The 21,999-nt window shown below is 35.7% G+C and overlaps 1 protein-coding gene across 1 annotated transcript in view; it reads right to left on the reverse strand.

Annotated features, from left to right (window-relative positions):
- Window positions 1-21,999, reverse strand: part of MCM6 (minichromosome maintenance complex component 6) — a 51,254-nt gene that overhangs the window by 1,414 nt on the left and 27,841 nt on the right. Inside the window, exons 9-16 of the mRNA XM_079135624.1 lie at window positions 19,619-19,760; window positions 18,809-18,916; window positions 17,510-17,665; window positions 16,157-16,285; window positions 10,083-10,244; window positions 6,428-6,563; window positions 5,536-5,691; window positions 3,133-3,272 (exon numbers count right to left, since the gene is read on the reverse strand). Of these exons, the coding sequence (XP_078991750.1) occupies window positions 3,133-3,272; window positions 5,536-5,691; window positions 6,428-6,563; window positions 10,083-10,244; window positions 16,157-16,285; window positions 17,510-17,665; window positions 18,809-18,916; window positions 19,619-19,760 (1,129 nt within the window). The remainder of the gene's footprint in view (window positions 1-3,132; window positions 3,273-5,535; window positions 5,692-6,427; window positions 6,564-10,082; window positions 10,245-16,156; window positions 16,286-17,509; window positions 17,666-18,808; window positions 18,917-19,618; window positions 19,761-21,999) is intronic.

Here is a 21,999-nt window from a genome sequence, read left to right on the forward strand (position 1 = left end):
CTCTTGCTAAGCTGCTAAGGCTGGCCTTGAGTTTGGCTACTCCTGCCTCAGACTCCTGAACTCCTGGGATTGTAGGCATGCATCACTGCACCTGCCTAAACATTTCTTTTAATCCTTACAAGTATCAAGTTTAGGACTGGGTGCAGACCTGAGATGTGGAAACATTAAACAAAAACTTGAATAAAACCAGAGTCCGAGACTTGAATGACAGGATTATATGACTGACTGACTTTTCTTCCATTCAGATTCTCTAAGGAGAAAGATCCTCAGTTAAATCACCATTAACAATCACTGTTAATCACAACCACAATGCTTATTTTGATAAACATAATGGAACTTTGAAATCCTCTGACTAGAGAATATCATGTGGAGACCTTTAGTCTTCTTTATTATGATAAGATAAAGTTGTTTTTTTAGTTATTCAAAGATTGGCCCAATGGATCCTTTCATATATTTTCACACTTTTGCCTATTAGCACATCAGCACATGTAGAACATTATGCTCTTGCCTTGTGCTTAATATTACAGAATGTCTTACCCTCCTGAGTCACGAGGATTATAGGTATGTGCCACTGGTCCAGCCTTAAATTTAATTCTACTATATACTTGTTAATTAGTTGAAAATGTCCATAAATGAGAAGAGCTTCTAGTCAACCCCATGGAAAACAACTTAGGAAATAATGATTTGATCCTAAGAAGTTTGGCAAAGGCCCATAGTAAGAGCACTGATGCTTAAGGGGGATTGGACACTTTGAAGCACTCTGTGCTAGCCCACTTGCACGAGAAGCACATCAATCAGTACAGTACAAGCTCTCTTGTCTTCTGTGGCAAGTTATTTCAGTGGTAAGCCAAACTAAAAAAGAATCCTGATTTAGATCAGTTAGCTCCATGATGTGTTCTACAATCTTCATATGAATTTCTTGTCTGGATATCTTCCTTTATACTAATCCCATGGGGCACAAGGGAGGGAAGGGCTGGTCTATGCAAAGATATTTCCCACCATTAGAAAGAAAACTCTGGGGGCTGGGGAGATAGCTCAGTTGGTAGGGTGCTTGCCTTGTAAGCACAAGGCCCTGGGTTCGATCCCCAGCAAGAAAGAGAGAGAGAAAGAGAGAGAGAAAGAGAGAGAGAGAGAGAGAGAGAGAGAGAGAGAGAGAGAGAGAGAGAGAGAGCGAAAGATAGAAAACTCTGCATGCATACTTCCTCAACTCAGCCTAACTTTCATATATATATTAGATCCTGATCTGAGTAGTAGTTCTCACTCCTACACACACACTTATAATAATATATCCATCTAACCCCACAGGTAATGTTTTTGGGTGACACAACCCTAACACGTGAGGTGTAATATTTACACAGCAAGCACCACTGAGTGAATGCGCATGATGGTTGACTGTCATGTGAACTAAAAAATTCTATCATTCAACAAATATTTGACCCTTCTATGTTCAAGGCACCACTGTACAGTATTCTGGAAATATAGCAGTGAACAAAACAAAGCCCTTACAGAATGGAGCTTACATTCTGAGAGTCATAAACAAACACTTTTAAGAAAGAAGAGAAAAGAGGCAATGTGAAGCAACACAAAGCAGAATGACTGAACAGCACGCTGCTATTTTGACATGTTGGGCATAAAAGGCTTCTTTGAGGAGGTAACATTTGAAGAGACCTCAGGAAAGAGGAGAGAACCTGGGAAAAGAGACAAAGCCAAGTGCAAAGCTGTTCATGTTTGGTGTGTCTAAGGAATAGTGACAAGGCCAGTATCACTGGGGAGGAACAGGCAAAGAAATAAAGCTATGAAACAAATGAGAGATGGGCTAAAACTGTGTAGGGTTCTGCATGGCATGGCATGGTGACTGAATTTTATTCTAAATGTGAATGAAGCACTGGAAACTATAGAAGAAAAACAGCAAAAAGGCTTGACTGGTTGCTGTGCGGAGAACCAACATACAAGGTGACAGACGTTCAGGCCTAGTGACTTGGGTAAGCTGGAGAAGGTAAAGAAAAGAATGGAGGAATCAAGGATTGTTCTAAGGTATTTGGCTGCTAACAATTGAATAAATGGGAAAATTGAAGAGGGAAAGAAAGAACTTTTTTTATTTTGTGGTACTGAGGACTGAACCCAGGGGTGCTCTATAATAGTCCTTTTTACTTTGAGATAAGGCCTCGCTAATAAGTTGCTGGGATTGTAGGCATGTCTGGTGAAGAACTGTTTTGGAACACATTAAGGGCAAAAAATCTGTTTATTCATTCAGCAGTCAACTGGTTATATACATTTGGAGTTTAGAGGAGAGAGAGAGAGAGCGCACTATAAATTTGGGAGTCATTGACAGATGGATGAAGTCATAAAACCAAATGAGAATGTTTACACTAAAGACATTTGTATCTATTACCTAAGAAGAGAGAAAGATTCGTGAAAAGAAACTGACACAAAAGACCCAGCAGAATGTGAAGTTTTCCAGAAGAAGTAAACAACTATAACATGCTACAGACAGACTGAGTACTGAGAATGACTACCTGATTCAAGGGGTGGGGAGAAACAATATAACAGTTGGTTAAAAGTGGGAAAGTGAACCATCTAGGGAAAAGTAACAGTGCTTTACAGTTACCATGAAGTTGACCAAACAAAAAGTTAAGACTGTCCATTTGAGATTATGGTCATGTTTAAATAAAACTGGGCACACAATTGTATGCTTTCTTCAGATAAGATGCTTGGACATAAGTATAAAAAAGAAAAAAATAAATAAATTTAACCAAGGCTGGGGTTTTGACATAAACAAGTAGGACAAAGAGAAGAAAGCTGAAATAAGAAGGAAAAAAAATGATTATTGGACTGGATAAGATCAGAACTACGGATTTAAGAAAGATGAGACATACAGAACAGGTGATAATGCTGAAAAATAAAAGTTTAAAAACTAAAAACACCCAAACAGTTAAGATACCAAAGCCACTTTCCTGGATTTCACCCAAATTCTGCTTGTTTTAACAAAGAAAATAAGTCATTTACTTGTTAATATTCCCTAACTCTTAACCCTGACTATACCCAAATGATTTCAAGGCAAACACATTAAAAATACATTTATGAGACATGAACTACCTCATTAAATACTACAGCATACTGTTATGTACATACATAGTGTGTGAGTCGATGAATAACTTTCTCTATGATCCTCTTTTTATTTATAAGCTCCTCTTCAGAGTCTATTTCTGATTCGATTTCCTTCAAGTACCAGTTAACAAGCTCACTCCTCTTTAATGCTGACTCATCCTCCTCTGCAACAAAAATATACATTTTAAAATCCTGGGGTTTGCATACACAAGATAATATACAGATTAGATAACCATCAACCTGTCACAAAGTTCATCTGCTGAAATAAGGTTTACAATGTTCCAGCATTAAGCTGGAAATAACCTATCATATTATTTGTGTTAAAGTACACTTTATCCAGAAAATGAGAAAAACCTAATAAAAGAGATAAGAAACAAGTTTCCGAACGCTATTAAGATTTCAAAGTATGAAGGTCTTTCCTTCATTTTATGCTTCATCACTTAAGAGAATGTTTGCCAAGAGCAATTTATGAAACCATAAATTAGGAGCAAAGCAACAGAAAGCAAAACTTTTTAGATATAACTTTTCCTCTTTGGAAAGGGAAACTTTATGGAACTGGAGTCAACTAAGAAGTAAAATTCATGGGTGGTCCTTCAAAATAAAAAATTACCAATTTATTCTATCAAGGTCTATCCATGCCAACTTAATTGCTGCTTTATAAAGTTCAAGGTGGAACTCTCAAATCACAAGGAAAGCTGGAACCTAGATAATGCAGTCACCAGATATAAAGGGAAATAAAAGAAAACATTACTTTTTGGTTCTCACAGTTTAAAATAAAACACAAAATCAAATCAGGAAAATTCTAGGGGACTGAAACTCAGAACAGATTTGTGTTCAGCACACACCCGGTCCCAGGTTCAATCCCCAAGCACCACTAAAAATGAAAAAAAAAAAAAAAAAAAAAAAATTGAATTTATTAGTTCCTCTTTAGAGTCTAATGCAGATTCAATTTTCTTCAAGTAGTTAATAATAATGCCTTTAAAAAGTTTTATTATGGCTGCACTAAAATTTCGGTGTTTTTGTCCAAAAGTTCTTTAGCTAGTGACTTCCATGGTTTAAAGTTGTGTTCCCTACACTAGAAAACTGCTAATTACTTGAGGACTGAGAAATAAGAAGTTACTTACCTTAGTAAAGAAAGAAGAGCAAGTAAAATTTGTGGAATGCAACATCTGGGTGATAATCATATCTTTGTTCCATCAACAGTTTGTGTGTTTAAAACTTAGTTACACATGAAAGAAAGAGAATAATGAAGTGTAACATGGAGTCTAGGGGTATAACTCAGTGAGTGGCAAAGTGCTTGCCTAACACATACTCAAGTACCTGGGCCCTGAGAAAGAAAAATAAAAAACAAACCCCCACATCCCCTGCAAAAAAAAGATAAAACAAAAAAAGTGAGCTCCCAAATTTTTAAAATTTATGTGAGAAAGGAGTGGGAATAAAACAGTTAATGAGTGTTGTAATGACCACTTTGTTGTATTCTCTCCTATTGGTTCAGTTTCCAGGGAAATAAGGGCAGAAACTGCAGAGTTCAAATATTTAGTAAGGCAAGACAATCTCTGGTGTTCTCTTCCTCTATAACTGAGCGAAAACTGATGACAAAGTATGCCTGGAAGCTAGCAATGAAATCACCCTTGAAACTTTAAAGAATTACCTAATGCTTAATTATTAAATAGAAGTTTAAATTCTACTCCTTGATTCTGTCCTTTTTCTTTCTGCCTTGTGGCTAACAACAGGGTGATAACTCTGAATAGCATGCTGGGGATGGAACCAGAGCCATGTGCATGCTAGGCAAGTCCCCTACCACACTGAGCTATATCCCTAGCCCAACAGTAGTAATTCTTATTTTTGAATTTTGTGGGTTTGAGGGTGTATATATAACTCAGTGGAAGATGCTTGCCTAGCATGTGTGAGGCCCAGGGTTTGATCCTCAGCACCACAAACAAAAAAACAAAAACAAGCAAATACAACATAAATGCTCTACCACTGAGCTACACCTTTAGTCCTATGTGTCTTTGTATGTTATTAGATCCAAAAATCCTGCTACAAAATTACTAAAATAGGTCAAAAACATTAAGTAAGAATGATTCATAAACTTCTTTTTTTTTTTTTTTTTTTTTTTCAAAATAAAGATGGAATTTTAATGTCTGTGACAGAAAACCATCAGATTACATATACAGGGGATTCATAAACTTCTGACAATAAACTTGTAAGAAAATTGTCAGGCTGGCAGGTTATGCTGATACTGCATAAATTTACTTTGCTGAAGTGTATGGTAAAATAAAATGCAGAAAGTGGGGTGGGGGGGAGTCTGTATAATGATTTATCATTTCTTTTGAGAGAACAATACAAAATTTAGCAATCTAAAGTGGCTTATACAAATACAGTTTGTATAAGTGAGCATGGAAACAGTATTAGGCATAGCCTCACCTTCTTCCATCTTTCTCAGGTGGAGAACAATGAGGTTGGAGATTCGGCAGTACTCAGAGAAGCCCAACCTTAAGGAGGCTTTAGAAGTGGTATCTTGATTTATGTCTTCACTGTAGCCATTGATTCCATTCACAGGGGCAGGGCTATCAGCATGACCTATGTGAAAAATTAACTACCTCCATCTTATTTTATGAGATTTCAACATTCCCTTATCAAACATTTGTAAATGTACTGCTTATATTTACTATTAACCTCAGAATAAGCACACAGTTAAACATAGCATATAATAATTTTGCAAATAAATTAGCAAACTGATAAAACTTTACTAATGAAGGTATGAAGGAATAAGGAATGAAGACAAAGATTTCATGATATAAAATCTACTTACAGTACCATGTACAAAATAACAATTCTAATAAGTTACCCATTATAATATACTTGAAAAAAGTTTTTAATTTAAGAGCAAATTAATAGTATTACAAATAAAGGGTGGAGTCCAAAGGATTTAAGTCTAATACCATCATTTATGTTTCTTTCACACATACTGTTTTTGTTTTTGAATACTGGGGATGGAGCTACCACTGAGCTGTATCCCCAGCCCTTTTTGAGACAGGGTCTTGCTAAGTTGCTGAGGCTGGCATCAACTTTGCAATCCTCTTGCCTTAGCCTCTTGAGAAACTGGGATTACTGGCATGTGCCAACATGCCCAGCTAAGCACATATATATATAAAACCAACTATCTAATTGTGCTTTAACTTATAAAACAATTCAGTATTTTCCCCTTTTACCAAATATACACTTCATAACCATCAACCAGTACACTTGTACCATATGACATCTAAAAGATGATCTTGGTCCCTAAGTTCAGAAGAGTCATGAACAAACATCTCACCATTGATGCCACCTGGACCCTCATCTACCTCCATCTGGGTCTCTTCCTCTTGATCTAGATTGACATCAGGTGTCTCTACACGGATGATTGATTTATTCAGTAAGCGGAAAGCTTCCTTGACATGTTTAGGTTGGACCTAAACCAAGAATGATAAAGTAATTTAGTTAAGTCAATCTTCTTGACATATCAAACCGATTAAAAAAAATCACATGCACACACCCTGCCCCCGTGAAATAGCACTAATACCTCACTAGAATGGCTAAAATGACTGACAATACCAAGAGTTGCCAGGAATGTAGAGTAAACATACAAACTGATAATAACTGGCAATTTTCACTAAACACATACCTAAGACCCAGTAATTCCACTTCTAGATGTGTACTCACAAAAATGTGAATACATTACACATCATACACATGTATGTCCAATAAGAACCAAAACTGCAAACTACTCAAATGTTCATTAACAGAACAAAGAGTAATAAGTTGTGGTATATTTGTTAATAGACTAATACACAACAATGAAAATGGACATTTGGAAAATGAAATCCAAGATTCTACCTTCAGTATCATACAGACAATATTACCTCATGTACATAGACGACTGCATGACTGATGTGATCCAATAATACGTACAATCAGAAAAATGATAAATTATACTCCATTTATGTATGATTTATCAAAATGCATAAATACATTCTACTGTTATGTATTACTAAGTAAAACAAAAAAAAGTTAAAAAGAAAAAAGGTGACAAAATATCAAAACAAACAATTAACAATAGGCAAAAATTATATAAAGAAAAAATTTAAACACTGCTGAGGGAAACAAAAGACCAATGAAAAGATACTGATATTTATAGTAGTCATCAGAATTCACTAATGATTTTTTTTTTTTCATTGTGGGGATCTGGAAGAAAGGCACTTCTCTATCTTCTTAAATCAGGTTATAGCCACATTAACTTCTCTGACCAGTGAAATGTGAGCAGAAGTGTCATTTCTGGATTGATGGTTAAGAGGGGCATGTGGCTCTCTACCTGTTCTGTTCCTTGCCTTTGTCTTCATGGATACTTAGTTCAAGATTGAGCCTTTATAATAGACTGAATCTGAGTGACACAAAGAAAAGGCCCCGGCTGACTGAATGGACACACAGCATGATCAAAAAGATGTTTTAAAGTGGCTGAGATTTTTATAGTAACATTGTAGTCTACTCTAACTGTTGTAACATTCTTAAGTGGGAAAATTCATCACAAAGATGTGAACTTTCACAGTTAATATTTTTAGTGTTATATCAACAAAAGTTTCAATAGGTTTTTTTTTAACTAAGCAAGCTAACAGTCAAAAGAAAACAATACATTAAAACTAATGTAGTTCTACATTTAAAATATAAAGTCCACTGATTAAAAAATCAAGGTACCAATGTAACAGAACCTGATAGGCCCAATAGAACAAATAAAAACTCTAGAAAGAGATTCTAGCAACCATAAGAATTAATACAGAATAAGGGCTGGGGTGGTGGCTCAGTGGTAGACCGCTTGCTTAGCAAGTATGAGGCATTGGGTTCAATTCTCAGTACCACATATAAATAAATAAAGGTCAAATGACAACTAAAAAAATAAAAATAAATTAAAAAAAGAATTAATACAGAATAAAGGCATACCAAACTGATGTGAAAAGAATAAAATAAAATAAATGTTGTTGGAATGAGGAAAAACAGCTTAAAAAAGAATCAAGTGAGGGGTTGGGGTTACAAGTGATTCATATCTCATCTTACAGAAAAAATACCAATGTTTATATGATTTAAATGCAAATGATGAAACCATCTTAGAGGAAATGAGAAAGTTCTTTATAATCTTAGAGGAAGAACTTTCTAAATAGTAAAAAAAAAAAAAAAAAAAAACTGACAAAGAATATGAATATAAAAGGAGATAGTAATAGCTCTTAAATACATATAACAAATATACTCAATTTCATTCAAAACATGTTATTTGTGTGTGTAGGATATTCTTTCATTCCTTACAGGCTTAATTAAATGCATACACCTCACTCCCACTAGATAAACTGCAATGGAAGGCAGGGCTCTCAATTTATATTTTATTTCACAAAGGTATATATTAAACATTTGGTGAATCAAAGATTATTAAGTTAGTGTAAAAATACTTTATCAATAGTAGAACAATGCATAGAAAATCCAAAAACTTAGTTCAGTATGATGGTACACATCTATAATCCCAGTTACACGGGAGGCCAAGGCAGGAGAATTACAAGTCAACCACTGAGCCACATCCCCAGCCCTATTTTCCATTTTATTTAGAGACAGGGTCTCACTGAGTTGCTTAGTGCCTCTCTTTCACTGTGGCTGGCTTTGAAATCGCGATCCTTCTACCTCAGACTACCAAGCCACTGGGATTCCAGGCTGCATGCGGCACCATGCCTGGCCCCAGCCCTTTTTATATTTTATTTTGAGACAGGGTCTCACCAAGTTGCTTGGGGCCTCAATAAGTTGCTGAGGCTGGCTCTGAACTTGGGAGTGGAAATGTTTTTTTGTTTTTAATTTATTTTTATTGTAAACAAATGGGATACACAATTTCTATGTACATGAAGTAAAGGCATACCATTTGTGTAATCATACATTTACATAAGGTTAAGTGTTTGATTCATTCTGTTATCCCCCCCCCCCACCCTTCCCACCCCTCTTTTCCCTCTATACAGTCCCTCCTTCCTCCATTCTTGCCCCCTCCCACCCCCCGGAAATGTTTTTTTATCTTGAGCCAAGCAGTCAGTCATACAAGGATGTATGTTAAGAAACAATGACAAAAAAATCACCCAGGTGTATGTTTTCCTCTATGTAACATGTCTTTTTAATAACTCTAAGCCCCTTTGATAAACAAACTCTAACCTAATATAAAAAATTATATAAAGGCTGCTTCAGCTGAAGCAGAGATGGGGAGCTTGAATGCCCTTCCACTGTATAATTCTTTTACCTCTCAATACTCTCTTAACATATTCCCATGGAACCCAGAGATCAAAGAACAATTTAAAATACCATGGGGCTGGGGGGTGTAGCTCAGTGGTAAGGTGCATGCTTAGCATGTATGAGGCTGGGGTTCAACTCCCAGCCCCCAAAAATAAAAAACTCCAACCAAGAAAGACAATCCCCATACATTATAAAACCTAAGAAGAATCTCCCTTGAGGCCAGGGATTACATTACCATACCTATGTCCTCAGCCTAGAGTCCTAGCACACTGCAGGGTCTAAATACATTTTTCCTGAAAAAATGGTAATTCACTTCTATATGCTATTATCTATGATTATCTCATTAACATTAGTATAACTACTCGACTTAATAAATGCTTGTCAACACCCTTTTTAAAAAAAATTTTGTAGTTGTAGATGGACAGCATGCCTTTATTTTATATGTTTATTTTTATGCAGTGCTAAGGATCAAACCCAGTGCCTCACACTGAGTTACAGCCCCAGCCCTGACAACAACCAACTTAAAGGGAAAAAAATGTCACGGTCATGTATCCTGTAAGTATGCAACAGGTATATAAAAATAAACCTGCAAATAATTCTAGGATGAACCATAACAAAGAAGAAAACATGCCTACAAGTCAAGAAATTCTATTTTCATCATGTCAAAGTGACTTTGATACCTCATCACAGCAGTGCATCCGAGCCATAGCTTCAGAGAGACGGATCATGCTCTCCAGTTGACGCACTGTAATCCTCCATGAAGACTTGGTTACTCCAGAACCATCCCTTTGGCGGAGACGTTTATACTGTTCCACAATGAAGTCCTCTGACTCTTTGGAAATCTGTTTCAAAAACAGCAATGATGTTACATGAGAGATGCATTAACATAAATTTAAGAGCATTCTAGATCGAAACATTTTGGGGAATAGGGCTGAAATTTGACAATGAATTACTACAGAATCTAATATAAGGAGGCCTGTGAATTCCATATTCTAATTTTAAGAATATGAAAACAGCAGACTTAGAATTTAAGCAAATGACCATTTCTAAATGATGTTTAATAAGCTGAAGCAAGAGAATAAGAAATAAGAAGTAATACCTTTTACAGCTCTGGATGTCAAAGTTTATTAAAAAAAATTAATGTTCAGATTATCTTGAGGCTCAATTATTTAACTCATCATGCCCTCTTTGGGGAAAAAGAAGTCAACATAAATATATATTGGCTAGTTCAGTAGATCTTATAGCCCAAAGATTGTTTTTTGGAGCAAAGAACTCAGTATATTAAGGAAGTGTGCTAAAGCCACATAGGGACCAAGATAGTAATGGAGAAGATAAGCTTTTCACACACAAGTCACTCATAACCCTTTGTTTGACATGACTGAATTTCTTTTGGGAGAGTGACAGCCAGCTCAATATCATGAATAATCAAGTGAAGGTAACAATTAACAGCTTAGGAAAATTCTCTAAAGTCATGTAAGTGTAAAAACCTCAACTAGAATAAAACAAAATGTTTTCCATAGTCTACTATAGGAAAATGCCAACAAAAAAAGAGATGCACATTGTGAATGTTTGTTTATTTTTATCAGAGCTTTATAGTTACATGTAATAGTTTGGTTTATCCTGACAAAATCATACAAGCTCCCCCACTTTTCCCTCCCATCCTCTTTCCGCCCCCTCACTCTCCTTCCTCTACTCTGCTAGACTTTCTTTTGCTCACCTATTTATTTTTAAAAATTTTATTTTGGTACCAGGGATTCAACTCAAGGGCTCTGAGTTGAATCCCCATTGAGCCACATCCCCAGTCCTATTTTTTTTGTATTTTATTTAAAGACAAGGTCTCACTGAGTTGCTTAGGGCCTTGCTAATTTTCTGCGGCTGGCTTTGAACTCTCGATCCTCCTGAGTCACTGGGATTACAGGTGTGGCCACCAGGCCCAGCCCATCTACATCTGATTGGTTCTTTTTACTTATACATAAAGGTGAAATTCCCTGTGACCTATTTATATGTGCACACAATTTTTAAAGAATTCATTCTGCATTTCTCCCCTTTCCTATCCCTTCACTTTGCCTCTTCAATCTCCTTCTACATTACTGATTTTCCCTATATCTTTTGAATATCCTATCCTTTCTTCCTTCTTTCCTTTATTTCCTTTGACATCCAGTAGATCCTTTCTTCCTTCTTTCCTTTATTTTACTCTAGCTTCCACATCCAAGAAAACATCTGACCTTTTTTTTTTTTAATTCTTTTTTTTGTTTGTTTTATTAGTTGTAGGTGGATATAATACCTTTATTTTATTTTTATGTGGTACCGAGGATCAAACTCAGGGCCCCACACATGCTAGGAGAGTGCTCTGACCTTTTAATTTGAGTCTGGCTTATTTTACTTAGCATGATGTCCTCCATTTCCATCCATTTACCAGCAATTGTCATAATTTCATTCTTCTTTATGGCAAAGGAGAATTCCATTGTGTAAGCTGGGCACAGTGGTGCACACCTGTAATTCCAGTGACTTGGGAGGCTGAGGCAGGATTCCAAGTTTGAGGCCCCAAGTGACTTAGTAAGATCATCTCAAAAAATAAAATAGGCTGGGTGCAGTGGAAGATACCTGTAATCCAAGCAGCTTTGGAAGCTAAGGCAGGAAGATTTCAAGTTCAAAGTAAGTCTCAGCAATGTAGTAAGGCCCTATCTCAAAATAAAAAATAAAAACTGGCTGGGGTATGTGGCTCTGTGGTTAAGTGCCTCTGGGCTCAGTCCGTGATAAGCCCCCACAAAAAAGAAAAACTCCATTATGTATGTATACCACGATTTCTTAACCCATTCATCTATTTTTAATTTTGTATTATTTTATGATGCTGGGAATCTAACCCAGGGCCTTATACATGCCAGGCAAGCACTCTACTACTGAGTCACATTCCCCAATCCTTTATTGACAGACATCTGGGTTGATTCCATAATTTAGCTATTGTAAACCATGCTGCTATAAACATTGAGGTAGCCATACTGCTACAGCATGCTGATTTTAGTTATTTTAGGAAAATATTGGGATAGCTAAGTCATATGGTAGTTCCATTACTAGTTTTTCAAGGTTTTCCACATTGCAAAAGTGGTTTACTTATCTATTTCCCACCAAAAATGTACAAATATCCTCGCCCCCACCCATCCTTGCTAGCATTTATAAAAGTTTGTATTCTTGATGGCTGCCATTCTTACCGGACTAAGATGAAATCTTAGGTCATTTTGTGTGTTTCCCCAATCGCCAGATGCTCTCCAGTTCATACACTGGAGACACAGCACATCTCCAGCCAACACAAATACTTGGCTATTTGTGTTTCTTATTTTTCTTTTTTTCTGGTACTGGGGATTGAACCCAAGGGTGCTTAATCTCTGAGCCACGTTTTGAGACAGGTTCTTGTAAAATTGCTCAGGCCCTCACTAATCTACTGAGGCTGGCTTTTTTAATCCTCCTGCCTCAACCTCCCGAACTGTTGGGATTACACGTGTGTTTCTTCTTTAGTTCTTTTTCCCATTGATTAAGTGAGTCATTTGGGTTGGGGGTTTGTGTGTGTGTGAAGTTTTTTGAGTTCTATATATACTCTGGATATTAATCCCCTATCAGTGAAGTAGCTGGCCAAGATTTTCTCCCTTTCTGTAGGCTCTCTCTTCACACTGTTTCCCTTGCTGTGCAGAAGCTTTTAAATTTGATGGTGTCCCTCTTATTGATTATTGGCTTCTTTCTTTTTTTTTTTTAATTGTAAACGAATGGGATACATGTTGCTTCTCTGTTTGTACATGGAGTCAAGGCATATCATTTGTGTAATCATAAATTTACATAGGGCAATGTTGTTTGATTTATTCTGTTATTTTTTTTCCCTTCCCCCACACCCTCCCACCCCTCTTTTCCCTCTACACAGTCCTTCCTTCCTCCATTCTTACCACCCACCTTATCCCTAACCCTAACGCTAACCCCTCCCACCCTTGGCTTATTTCTTGAACTTTAAAATTCTTGTTCAGAAAGTTGGTGCCAACACCTTTATGATGGAGTGTTGACTTAAGTTTTAATAGTTGCAAGGTTTCTGATCTAAATCCTAAGTCTTTTTTTAAAAAAAAAATTATATATTTTTTAGTTGTAGGTAAACACAACACCTTTATTTTATTTTTATGTGGTGCTGAGGATCAAACCCAGGGCCTCATGCATGCTAGGTGAGAGCTCTACCACTGAGCCACAACTCCAGCCCCCAATTCCTAAGTCTTTTCAATTTCAATTTGACTTTTGTGCAAGGTGAGAGATAAGAGATCTAGTTTCATTTTTCTACATATAGTTATCCAGTTTCCCCAGCACCATTTGTTAAAAAGGCTGTCTGAGGTACTGTGAAGCAAATATTCTTTAGTTAATTATGAAGTTAAGTTAAATTGCAGTTTAGTTGTTTCTTAAAGATTAACTGTTCTTTTTTTCTCCAAAGTGTATTATCTCAACACTTGTTATGTGGTCAGAAGTGCTGGTTTACTGGCTGGTGTACCACCATGAATACATGGGACCACCACCTTAGCTGGGATTGATTTGGTGGTATCTCTAGGTTCTTGTTATGGTACCACTACTTACAAGTCATGAGTCTGAGAATTCTCCATCTCCCCAAATAAGAACTTCTCAGAACAGCAACTCTATTTCTTGGAATTGAAACTGAACCTGAAACTGGTGCTTCTGGTGCCTGACAGACAGTGTTGTTCCTCAGCATTCCACCCAACGGGATTTTAGAAAGATACCTGTACCTCAGTGCTGTATTTTCACAGTTCTGATAAATAACCCTAGATGTTAGTGCTACTTACTTTTGATGTCTCTGAATATATTTTATTGACTAGATCAAAATTGCGTTCTTAAATCAAAATTTGAGAATTCTATTTTTAATATTTATTTGTTAATAAATCACTACACAGTATGCTCTCAATTTATATTCTTAATGTTTAGGCTCAACTAGAGAATTGACTTTGTACTTCAATTACCGGGAACACTGGTTTCCAACTTAGGTTAACTGAATTTGCTGCTGACATGTTGAGTTTGTTCTTTAAAAATATTTTTTCTTTCTGTCTTTCCTCCCATCTTAGAAGAACAGACCTAACTTAGTGAATGTATTAAAGAAAATGTATCTATTTCAGAGTTGACTTTAAAAGTTTAGCTTTTTTCACTTTATAAAACTGTGAATATGAGTGTGCCAGCAGCATACAGTATAACACTTAAATAAATTTTACTTTTTCTTTGAGCCTAGGCCTTTTGAAATCCATCTAAAGTTGTCTTGAAATACCATCTATACTTAATGATTATAACAAAAACAACTTTTTGCATGATATAAAATTACTTTGATTACAAAAGGCATATTTGGCTTCAGCAATGAGGAAATGTAACAATTATTTTAATATCTATTAAATATTTAAATTAAAAAAAAAAAAAAAAAAAAAAAAAGGCTGTCTGTTCTCCAAAATATTTTTGGCACCTTTGTTAAGTATCAAATGGCTTTAAGTATGCACATTTGTCTTTGTGTCTTCTACTCTGTTCCACTGGTCTTCATGTCTATTTTGATGCTAATACCATGCTGGTTTTTGTTTTGTTTTTTAAACTACATCTCTGTAGTATAATTTCAGATTAGGTAATATGATGTCTCCTGTCTCACTCTTCTTGTTCAGTAATGCTTTGGCTGTTCTAGGTCTCTTATTCTTCCAAATGAATTTAAGAATTTTTTTTTTCAAATTCTGTGAAGAATGTCATTGGTATTTTGATGGAGACTGCATTAAATCTACATATTGCTTTTGGTCACATGGTTCTTTACAATATTAATTCTACCTATCCAAGGACATATGTGGGAGGTCTTTCCATCTTCATTTTCTAAGGCCTTCTTCAATTTCTTTCTTTAGTGCTGTATAATTTTCATTGTAGAGTTCTTTTACCTCTTTGGTTAGATTAATTTCCAGGTTTTGGTTTTTTTTTTTTTATGTTATTGTAAATGGGATGGTTTTCCTGATTTCTTCCTCAGTTGAAGGGTGTTTATATTGTATCCTGCCACTTTGCTAGACTCATTTATAAGCTCTAGAAGTCTTCTGGTGGAGTTTTGTGGGTCTTTTAGATATAGGACCATGTCATTAGCAAACAGAGATTGTTTGACTTCTTTTCCTATTTGTAGAGGTTTATTTTAAAAAAATAAATGCATAGTAGAAGATACTGGATCCAATCCAATGAACTATATCTATTACTATAAAATAATATTTCATATTCATCACAATAGCCCAGAGGAATCCAATATTTTCTTAAGATTTAAGGGCTGGGGATGTAGCTCAGTTGGTAGAGTGCTTTCCTCACAAGCACAAGGCCCTGGGTTCAATCCCCAGCACCGCAAAAAAAAAAAAAAAAAAAAAAAAAAAAAAAACACTGGCCACAGTAATGATTTAGGCAAACATTTAAAAAATTCTTGGTGATAATAGCTGAAATAAAAGGATGTTCTAGATTATTCAGTTTTCTAAAACTCTTCTCCAGTAAGACTCTTTTTATTAGCATCTAACAAAAATACAGAACTACTCAGATTAAAAAAAAATAATCCCCTAAGAAGCAAATTGTTGTTCAAAAAAAAAAAAAGAAAACTTTTAAAAACTTAGTGTAAAAAGTAAGTACAGATTCAGTTAATTTCCATATATAACCTGCTTGTTTAAATCTCACTTTAATAATACACATTCTATGCCTTATCCCAACCCAACACAGAAGGGCAGATTACCTTGGGTTTAAACTGTCTTGCAAAGAGAAGATACCTCCTGATATCATCAAGGGAATAGACTCGATCAATCGATTCTTCAATTCTTGAATGCAAGTCTACTATACGCCTGGCAATAGCATAATCTGTAACCTAATTCAAAACAAGAAAATCACCTGTCAGTCACAGCAATATCTACTCCAGACTATCCTAGGCAAAAAGAAATTTAGAGTTAAAAACAATCTCTAATATGCCACTGAAATATCAATACATAACAAGTTTCTGAGGAAACTATTCTTACAACTCCATAAGCTTTAAATTATTTCTACTTAAATTTTAAAGGCTTATAACTTGATCTTCTCTGCTCCAAATACTAATTTAATGCCATGCACAAACAGACATATATGAAAATGAGACAAGTCCCTATTATCTGAGGGTTACATATGCCTACATATTTGTGTGTGTGGGGAAGCCCTTTAACCATTCACATGATGAAATTTTATTAAAGATAATTTCTGAAGTTCCACTGCAATCAAGAGTTGTACAATGTACTTAATAAAATGGAAGACCTTTATCCTCAACAATTAATAGCACGAGTTCTAATATTAGCTCCTACATATTGTCAGTTTGTAGTTGTGCACTCCTGAGCTGTGAAATGGCGTATAAGTCTAAGTACAAATAACTCTAAGAATTTTCACTTGATTTTGTGAGGGAGTGCTGGGGAATTCACTCAATCTTAAAAACTATCACATAAATAGAAAAAAATTATTATACATTTAACAACTTGATGGGAAGAAACAGGAAGACAAATGACTCATGATTTAGAAAAAGAAAATCTCTTTGGCATCCAAGTTTTTAAAGTGACTGAAAAACTAAACCAAAGCAACCCATAATACAATTTTTTTTTTTTTTTGTACTGGGGGTTCAACCAGTGGTGCTACACCCCCTGTCCTTTTTGTTTTGTATTTTGAGACAGGGTCGTGCTAAATTGCCAAGACTGGCCTTGAACTTGAGATCCTCCTTCATCAGCCTCCTGAGTTGCTAGGATTATAGACATGTGCCACTGCACCCAGCTGAAACAAAAAATTACTATAAAAATTTTAGTGTGGTTTGGGAGTCAACTTTGATTTTTTTTTCTTTTTTCTTGTGAAAAATTTAAAGGAGTAACAAACCAAAAAACTTGATACACCTTAAAACAGGCAATGATTACTAAATTCTTTGTCTAATCCATGCCATCCATGCCACCCTGAGGAAAATTAAAGGTCAATGCACACACATGTACTAGCTGTTGAGCAGTAATCTTTTAGCCTTGTCTCACTCCAATTATTCAAACCAGAAATAAAAATGGAAGCTAAGAGTAAGAGCTCACATGGTTACCTCATTACATTCATCCACCAGGATAAAGAAGAGATCAAATCGGGACATGATTGGAGCTGACAAATTTATATTCTGTTTCAATGACTTTGACCTGTCATAGTGTCCGCTGATTGGGTTTGCAGCTGCCAAAATGGATGTCCTGGCATTTAGAGTAGCCTGAACACAAAAGAAAGAATTGTGAGATTTACAAAAAAATATGAACAAGCCAACAAATATAACAAAAAGCCCAATCTCCCTCACATTTAACTAAATGCAGGCCAAAATAATAAGAAACCATTTTCTGTTTAATCAAATCATCATAAAGTCTAATGACATAGAGTGCAACAGGCATCCTATATTATGCTGGTGGCATGATATGCACATCCTTTAAGCCAGCAGTTTGTTAGCAATAATCTTACAGTTAGGGACAGGAAGGTGTGTGTAATCAAGGATGTTTACTATAATATTGTTTGTCATACAAAAAAGACTGAAAATGACCTAAATGTCACTTTACCAGCGTTTAAAGAACCAAACTGTGGTACAAACAACTGAATTCCAAATAATAATAATAATAAATCAAAGTTGATCTACTATGTGTTGGTATGGAAATACTGCCAAAACAAAATTATGAAGTTAAATGAGCAAGAACAATACTACATGTATGTTTACTAATGTATTAAATTTTACTGAAAGAGACATACTTGATACATTCCTGAATATCTATTGTGTTGGGAGTAGAAGGGGAAGACTTCTTTTTTAATTTATTATTTAGTATACTATTTAAATTTTTCTTAACTACTTGAATCTGTTGCTTTTACTTTTAAAAGTTTAGATTCTCTCTAAAATTGGTTAAAATACTGTACTTATTTTCATTTAAATAATCTGATGGGCTTTATTTTACGGGTGATGCTAAAGATCAAGGGTTATTTTTATTATAATTAAAAGCTTAGTTATCAGAGAATATACAAGCTTTGTTCATAATTTTTTTTTTTTTTTGCGGTGCTGGGGATTGAACCCAGGGCTTTGTGCTTGACAGGCAAGCACTCTACCAACTGAGCTATCTCCCCAGCCCATAAAAATTTTTTCGTGAAACACTAAAAATTTTACCAGTATTTCCTTTACTTTCTATCACATTAACACTTTTACACAGTACCCTAAACAACATCTACAGTTGGATTACTAGTTCTCAGGGCTGTATTTTTCGTCTTAATGAAGAATTGAATTACTAAATTTTATCCAGGTGAATTTCTCTGGTACTACATTAATCTACAAGGCTAAGGAATGATGTAGTGGAACAGAAGTGGACAAACGCATGTATACCTTCACTCCTGCTTTAGTGATGGATATGGTTTGCTGTTCCATAGCTTCATGAATAGCAACTTGGTCCCGCATATCCATCTTATCAAATTCATCAATACAGCACACACCCTGTAACCAAACAGGTCCAGCTTAAGAATCTGACTTGCAGATGTGAAATATCCAGCTCACACTACCAGAAACTTTTCCATCCTCCCATACAAGTGGAAAATAGGTAAGTAAGCATTGCTAATTCCCTCTTTTAAACAAAATATTTTGACAGATCCCAGAGCTAGAAGGACCAAATACTTGATTCACCCAAAAGACTGAAAAGCAAAACTGAAAATATCAAGACACTTACTGTACTTTATTCAACACTGAAACTGTGTAAGCCTTGGTACCAATACACCCTAGGACCCTCTCAGCACTGATTTTAGGCTGGAGAAGTGGTGAAGTTTGAATATAATGAATATAAACCCATAAATAATTTGTATGTATTCATTAATCTAACTGATTAATGTCAAATATACATAAAATGCAGTATGTGCCTGTGTACAATCTCCTCATAAACATCTCACAATCTGTAAAGGAAAAAAAAAAAGCTGCCAAGTCACAGTACCCACACTTGTTCAGAGCAGGTATCACATTCTAGGAGAGCTTAGAAAGTATTGATTAATGAAGATAATCTCAATTAATTTTAGATAAACAAACTGAACTATGTACTAAAAAAAAATTTTTTTTTTTCAGATTATCTTTTTTACTAGAAACTATTAGCCTTATAGGGTAAGGAGGTATTCTGACTTCTTTATATCCAAGTGTGTAAAATAATCTTACATTATCAGCCAGCATCAACGCTCCAGCCTCAATGACAAACTCATGAGATTCTTCATCTCTCACAACAGCTGCTGTTAAGCCAGCAGCACTGGATGCTTTGCCACTGGTGTAGACAGCTCTGGGGCTGAACTCCTCCACATGCCTGTTCACGGTTATCATATAAAGACTCATTAGTATGTGACTACACAGTACACATTCTAGGAAAATCAGCTGATAGGTTATATCAATGAAGAGTTAAATTTCTGAAAGAACATCTGAGAGTTGTGGTAGCAATTCATAAAGACATGCTACAATTGCTTATGTCTATAATCCCAGCAATTTGGGAAGATGAGGTAGGAGGCCTCAATTCCAGGCCAGCCTTGCAACTTAGTGAGACTCTGTCTCAAAATGAAAAATAAAAACTGCTAGGGATGTAGGTCAGTGGTTAAGCGCCCCTGGGTTTAATCCCCAGTACCAAAAAAAAAAAAAAAAAAAGTCACAGATTGAATGGGAAGTCTTATCTCCTTTGACTTAAAAAAAAAAAAAAAAAAATATATATATATATATATATATATTTAGTTGTAGGTGGACACTATACCTTTATTTTATTTTTATGTGGTGCTGAGGATCAAACCCAGGGCCTTTGCTCATGCTAGGCAAGCGCTCTACCACTGAGCACCAACCCCAGCCCCTCCTTTGACTTTTTTTTTTAAAGAACTTTTTGTTGTTATTGATAGACCTTTATTTTACTTATTTATATGTGGTGCTGAGAATCGAACCCAGTGCCTCACACATGCTAGGCAAGCACTCTACTACTGAGGTACAACCCCAGCCCTTCTTTGACTTTTTAAATGCATTTAAAACCACTCCTGAGAAATGGAAAATGAAAAGTTTTAATGATTTGGCAACAATGCTCTATTAGATTTGCAATAAAAACAAAATACAAGACAAAACTAGATGTGAGATTTATTTCAGAAGTTCAATTGGTTTAACAACTGAAAACCAATATGCAATACTAATAAGGATAAGAACCATAAAACTTAGAAGTAAGAAAAGCATCTAACAAAACCCATTACCCTTACATGTCAGAAACTCAATGAGAAACACTACTCTGAACCTGATAAAGGATTTTTCTGTAACCCAATAAACAGAAACTATAAAACCCCACAGTTACCACCATATTTACAAGGCTAAAGGTTAACTGCTTTGTCCCTCAGGTCAGGAGTAAGACATTAGATAAAGATATCCATTCCTGTTACTTCTATTTTAACATTATACTGAAGGATCTAGTCAGGGAAATTAGGCAAGAGAAGAAAAAAGGTATCCATACTGGAAAGGAAAAACTTTCCACTTAATCATTATTTTGTAGATATGTGATCTTGTACATATGAAATCCTAAGGAATTCACTAAAAACAGAATAAATGAGTTCAGCAAGGATGTGAAACAAAAATATCAAAAATCAACTGTAGGCCGGGTGTGGTGGCTCTTGCTGGTAATCCCAGCAGCTCAGAAGCTGAGGTAGGAGGATCCCGAGTTTGAAGTCAGCCTTAGCAATTTAGCAAGGCTATAAGCAACCTAGTGATACCCTGTCTCAAATTAAAAATAAAAAATAAAATGGGCTGGGGATCTTGTTCAGTGGTTAAGTGACCCTGAGTTCAACCCTGGTACCAAACAATAACCACCACCACCACCACCAATCAATTATCCTTCTCTATAGTTGCAGTGAACAATCCCAAAGTAAATAATTTATTTTCAATAGCATCCAGAAGAAAAACTACTTTGGAATAAACTAAAGTACAAACTTACACTCTGAAAACTAAAAAAGCACTGCTGACAGAAATTAAAGACAGCCTAAAATAGATATTCCATATTCTTGAATTGTTAAAATGCCAATACAATCTGGCTGGCATAGTGCATGCCTGTAATCCCAGCTACTCAGGAGGCTACAACAGGAGAATTGCAGGTTTGAGGTCAATCTCAGCAATTTAGCAGATTCTGTCTCAAGATAAAATAGGGGGTAGGGTGGAGACTGGGGGATATAGCTCTGTAGTAGAGTGCTTCTGGGTTCAATTCCTAGTAGCCAACACAACCCAATGTACTTTTTTTGTGTGGGGGTGGGATACCGGGGACTTAACCCAGAGGCACTTGACTACTTAGTCACATCCCCGGCCCTATTTTTTTTTTTTTTTAATTTAGAGACAATGTCTCACGGAGTTGCTTAGTGCCTTGTCGCTGCTTTGAACTTGCTATCCTCCTGTCTCAGCCTCCCAAGAAGCTGGGATTACAGGCATGTGCCACTGCACCCAGCCCCCAATGCACTTTAAATTGATCTATGAATTCAATGCAATTACTATCAGGATCCCAGCTGGCTTCTCTGTAGAAACTGTCAGGCTAATCCTAA

The sequence above is a fragment of the Sciurus vulgaris genome (assembly GCF_902686455.1).
Source record: "Sciurus vulgaris genome assembly, chromosome: 3".
Taxonomy (NCBI): domain Eukaryota; kingdom Metazoa; phylum Chordata; class Mammalia; order Rodentia; family Sciuridae; genus Sciurus; species Sciurus vulgaris.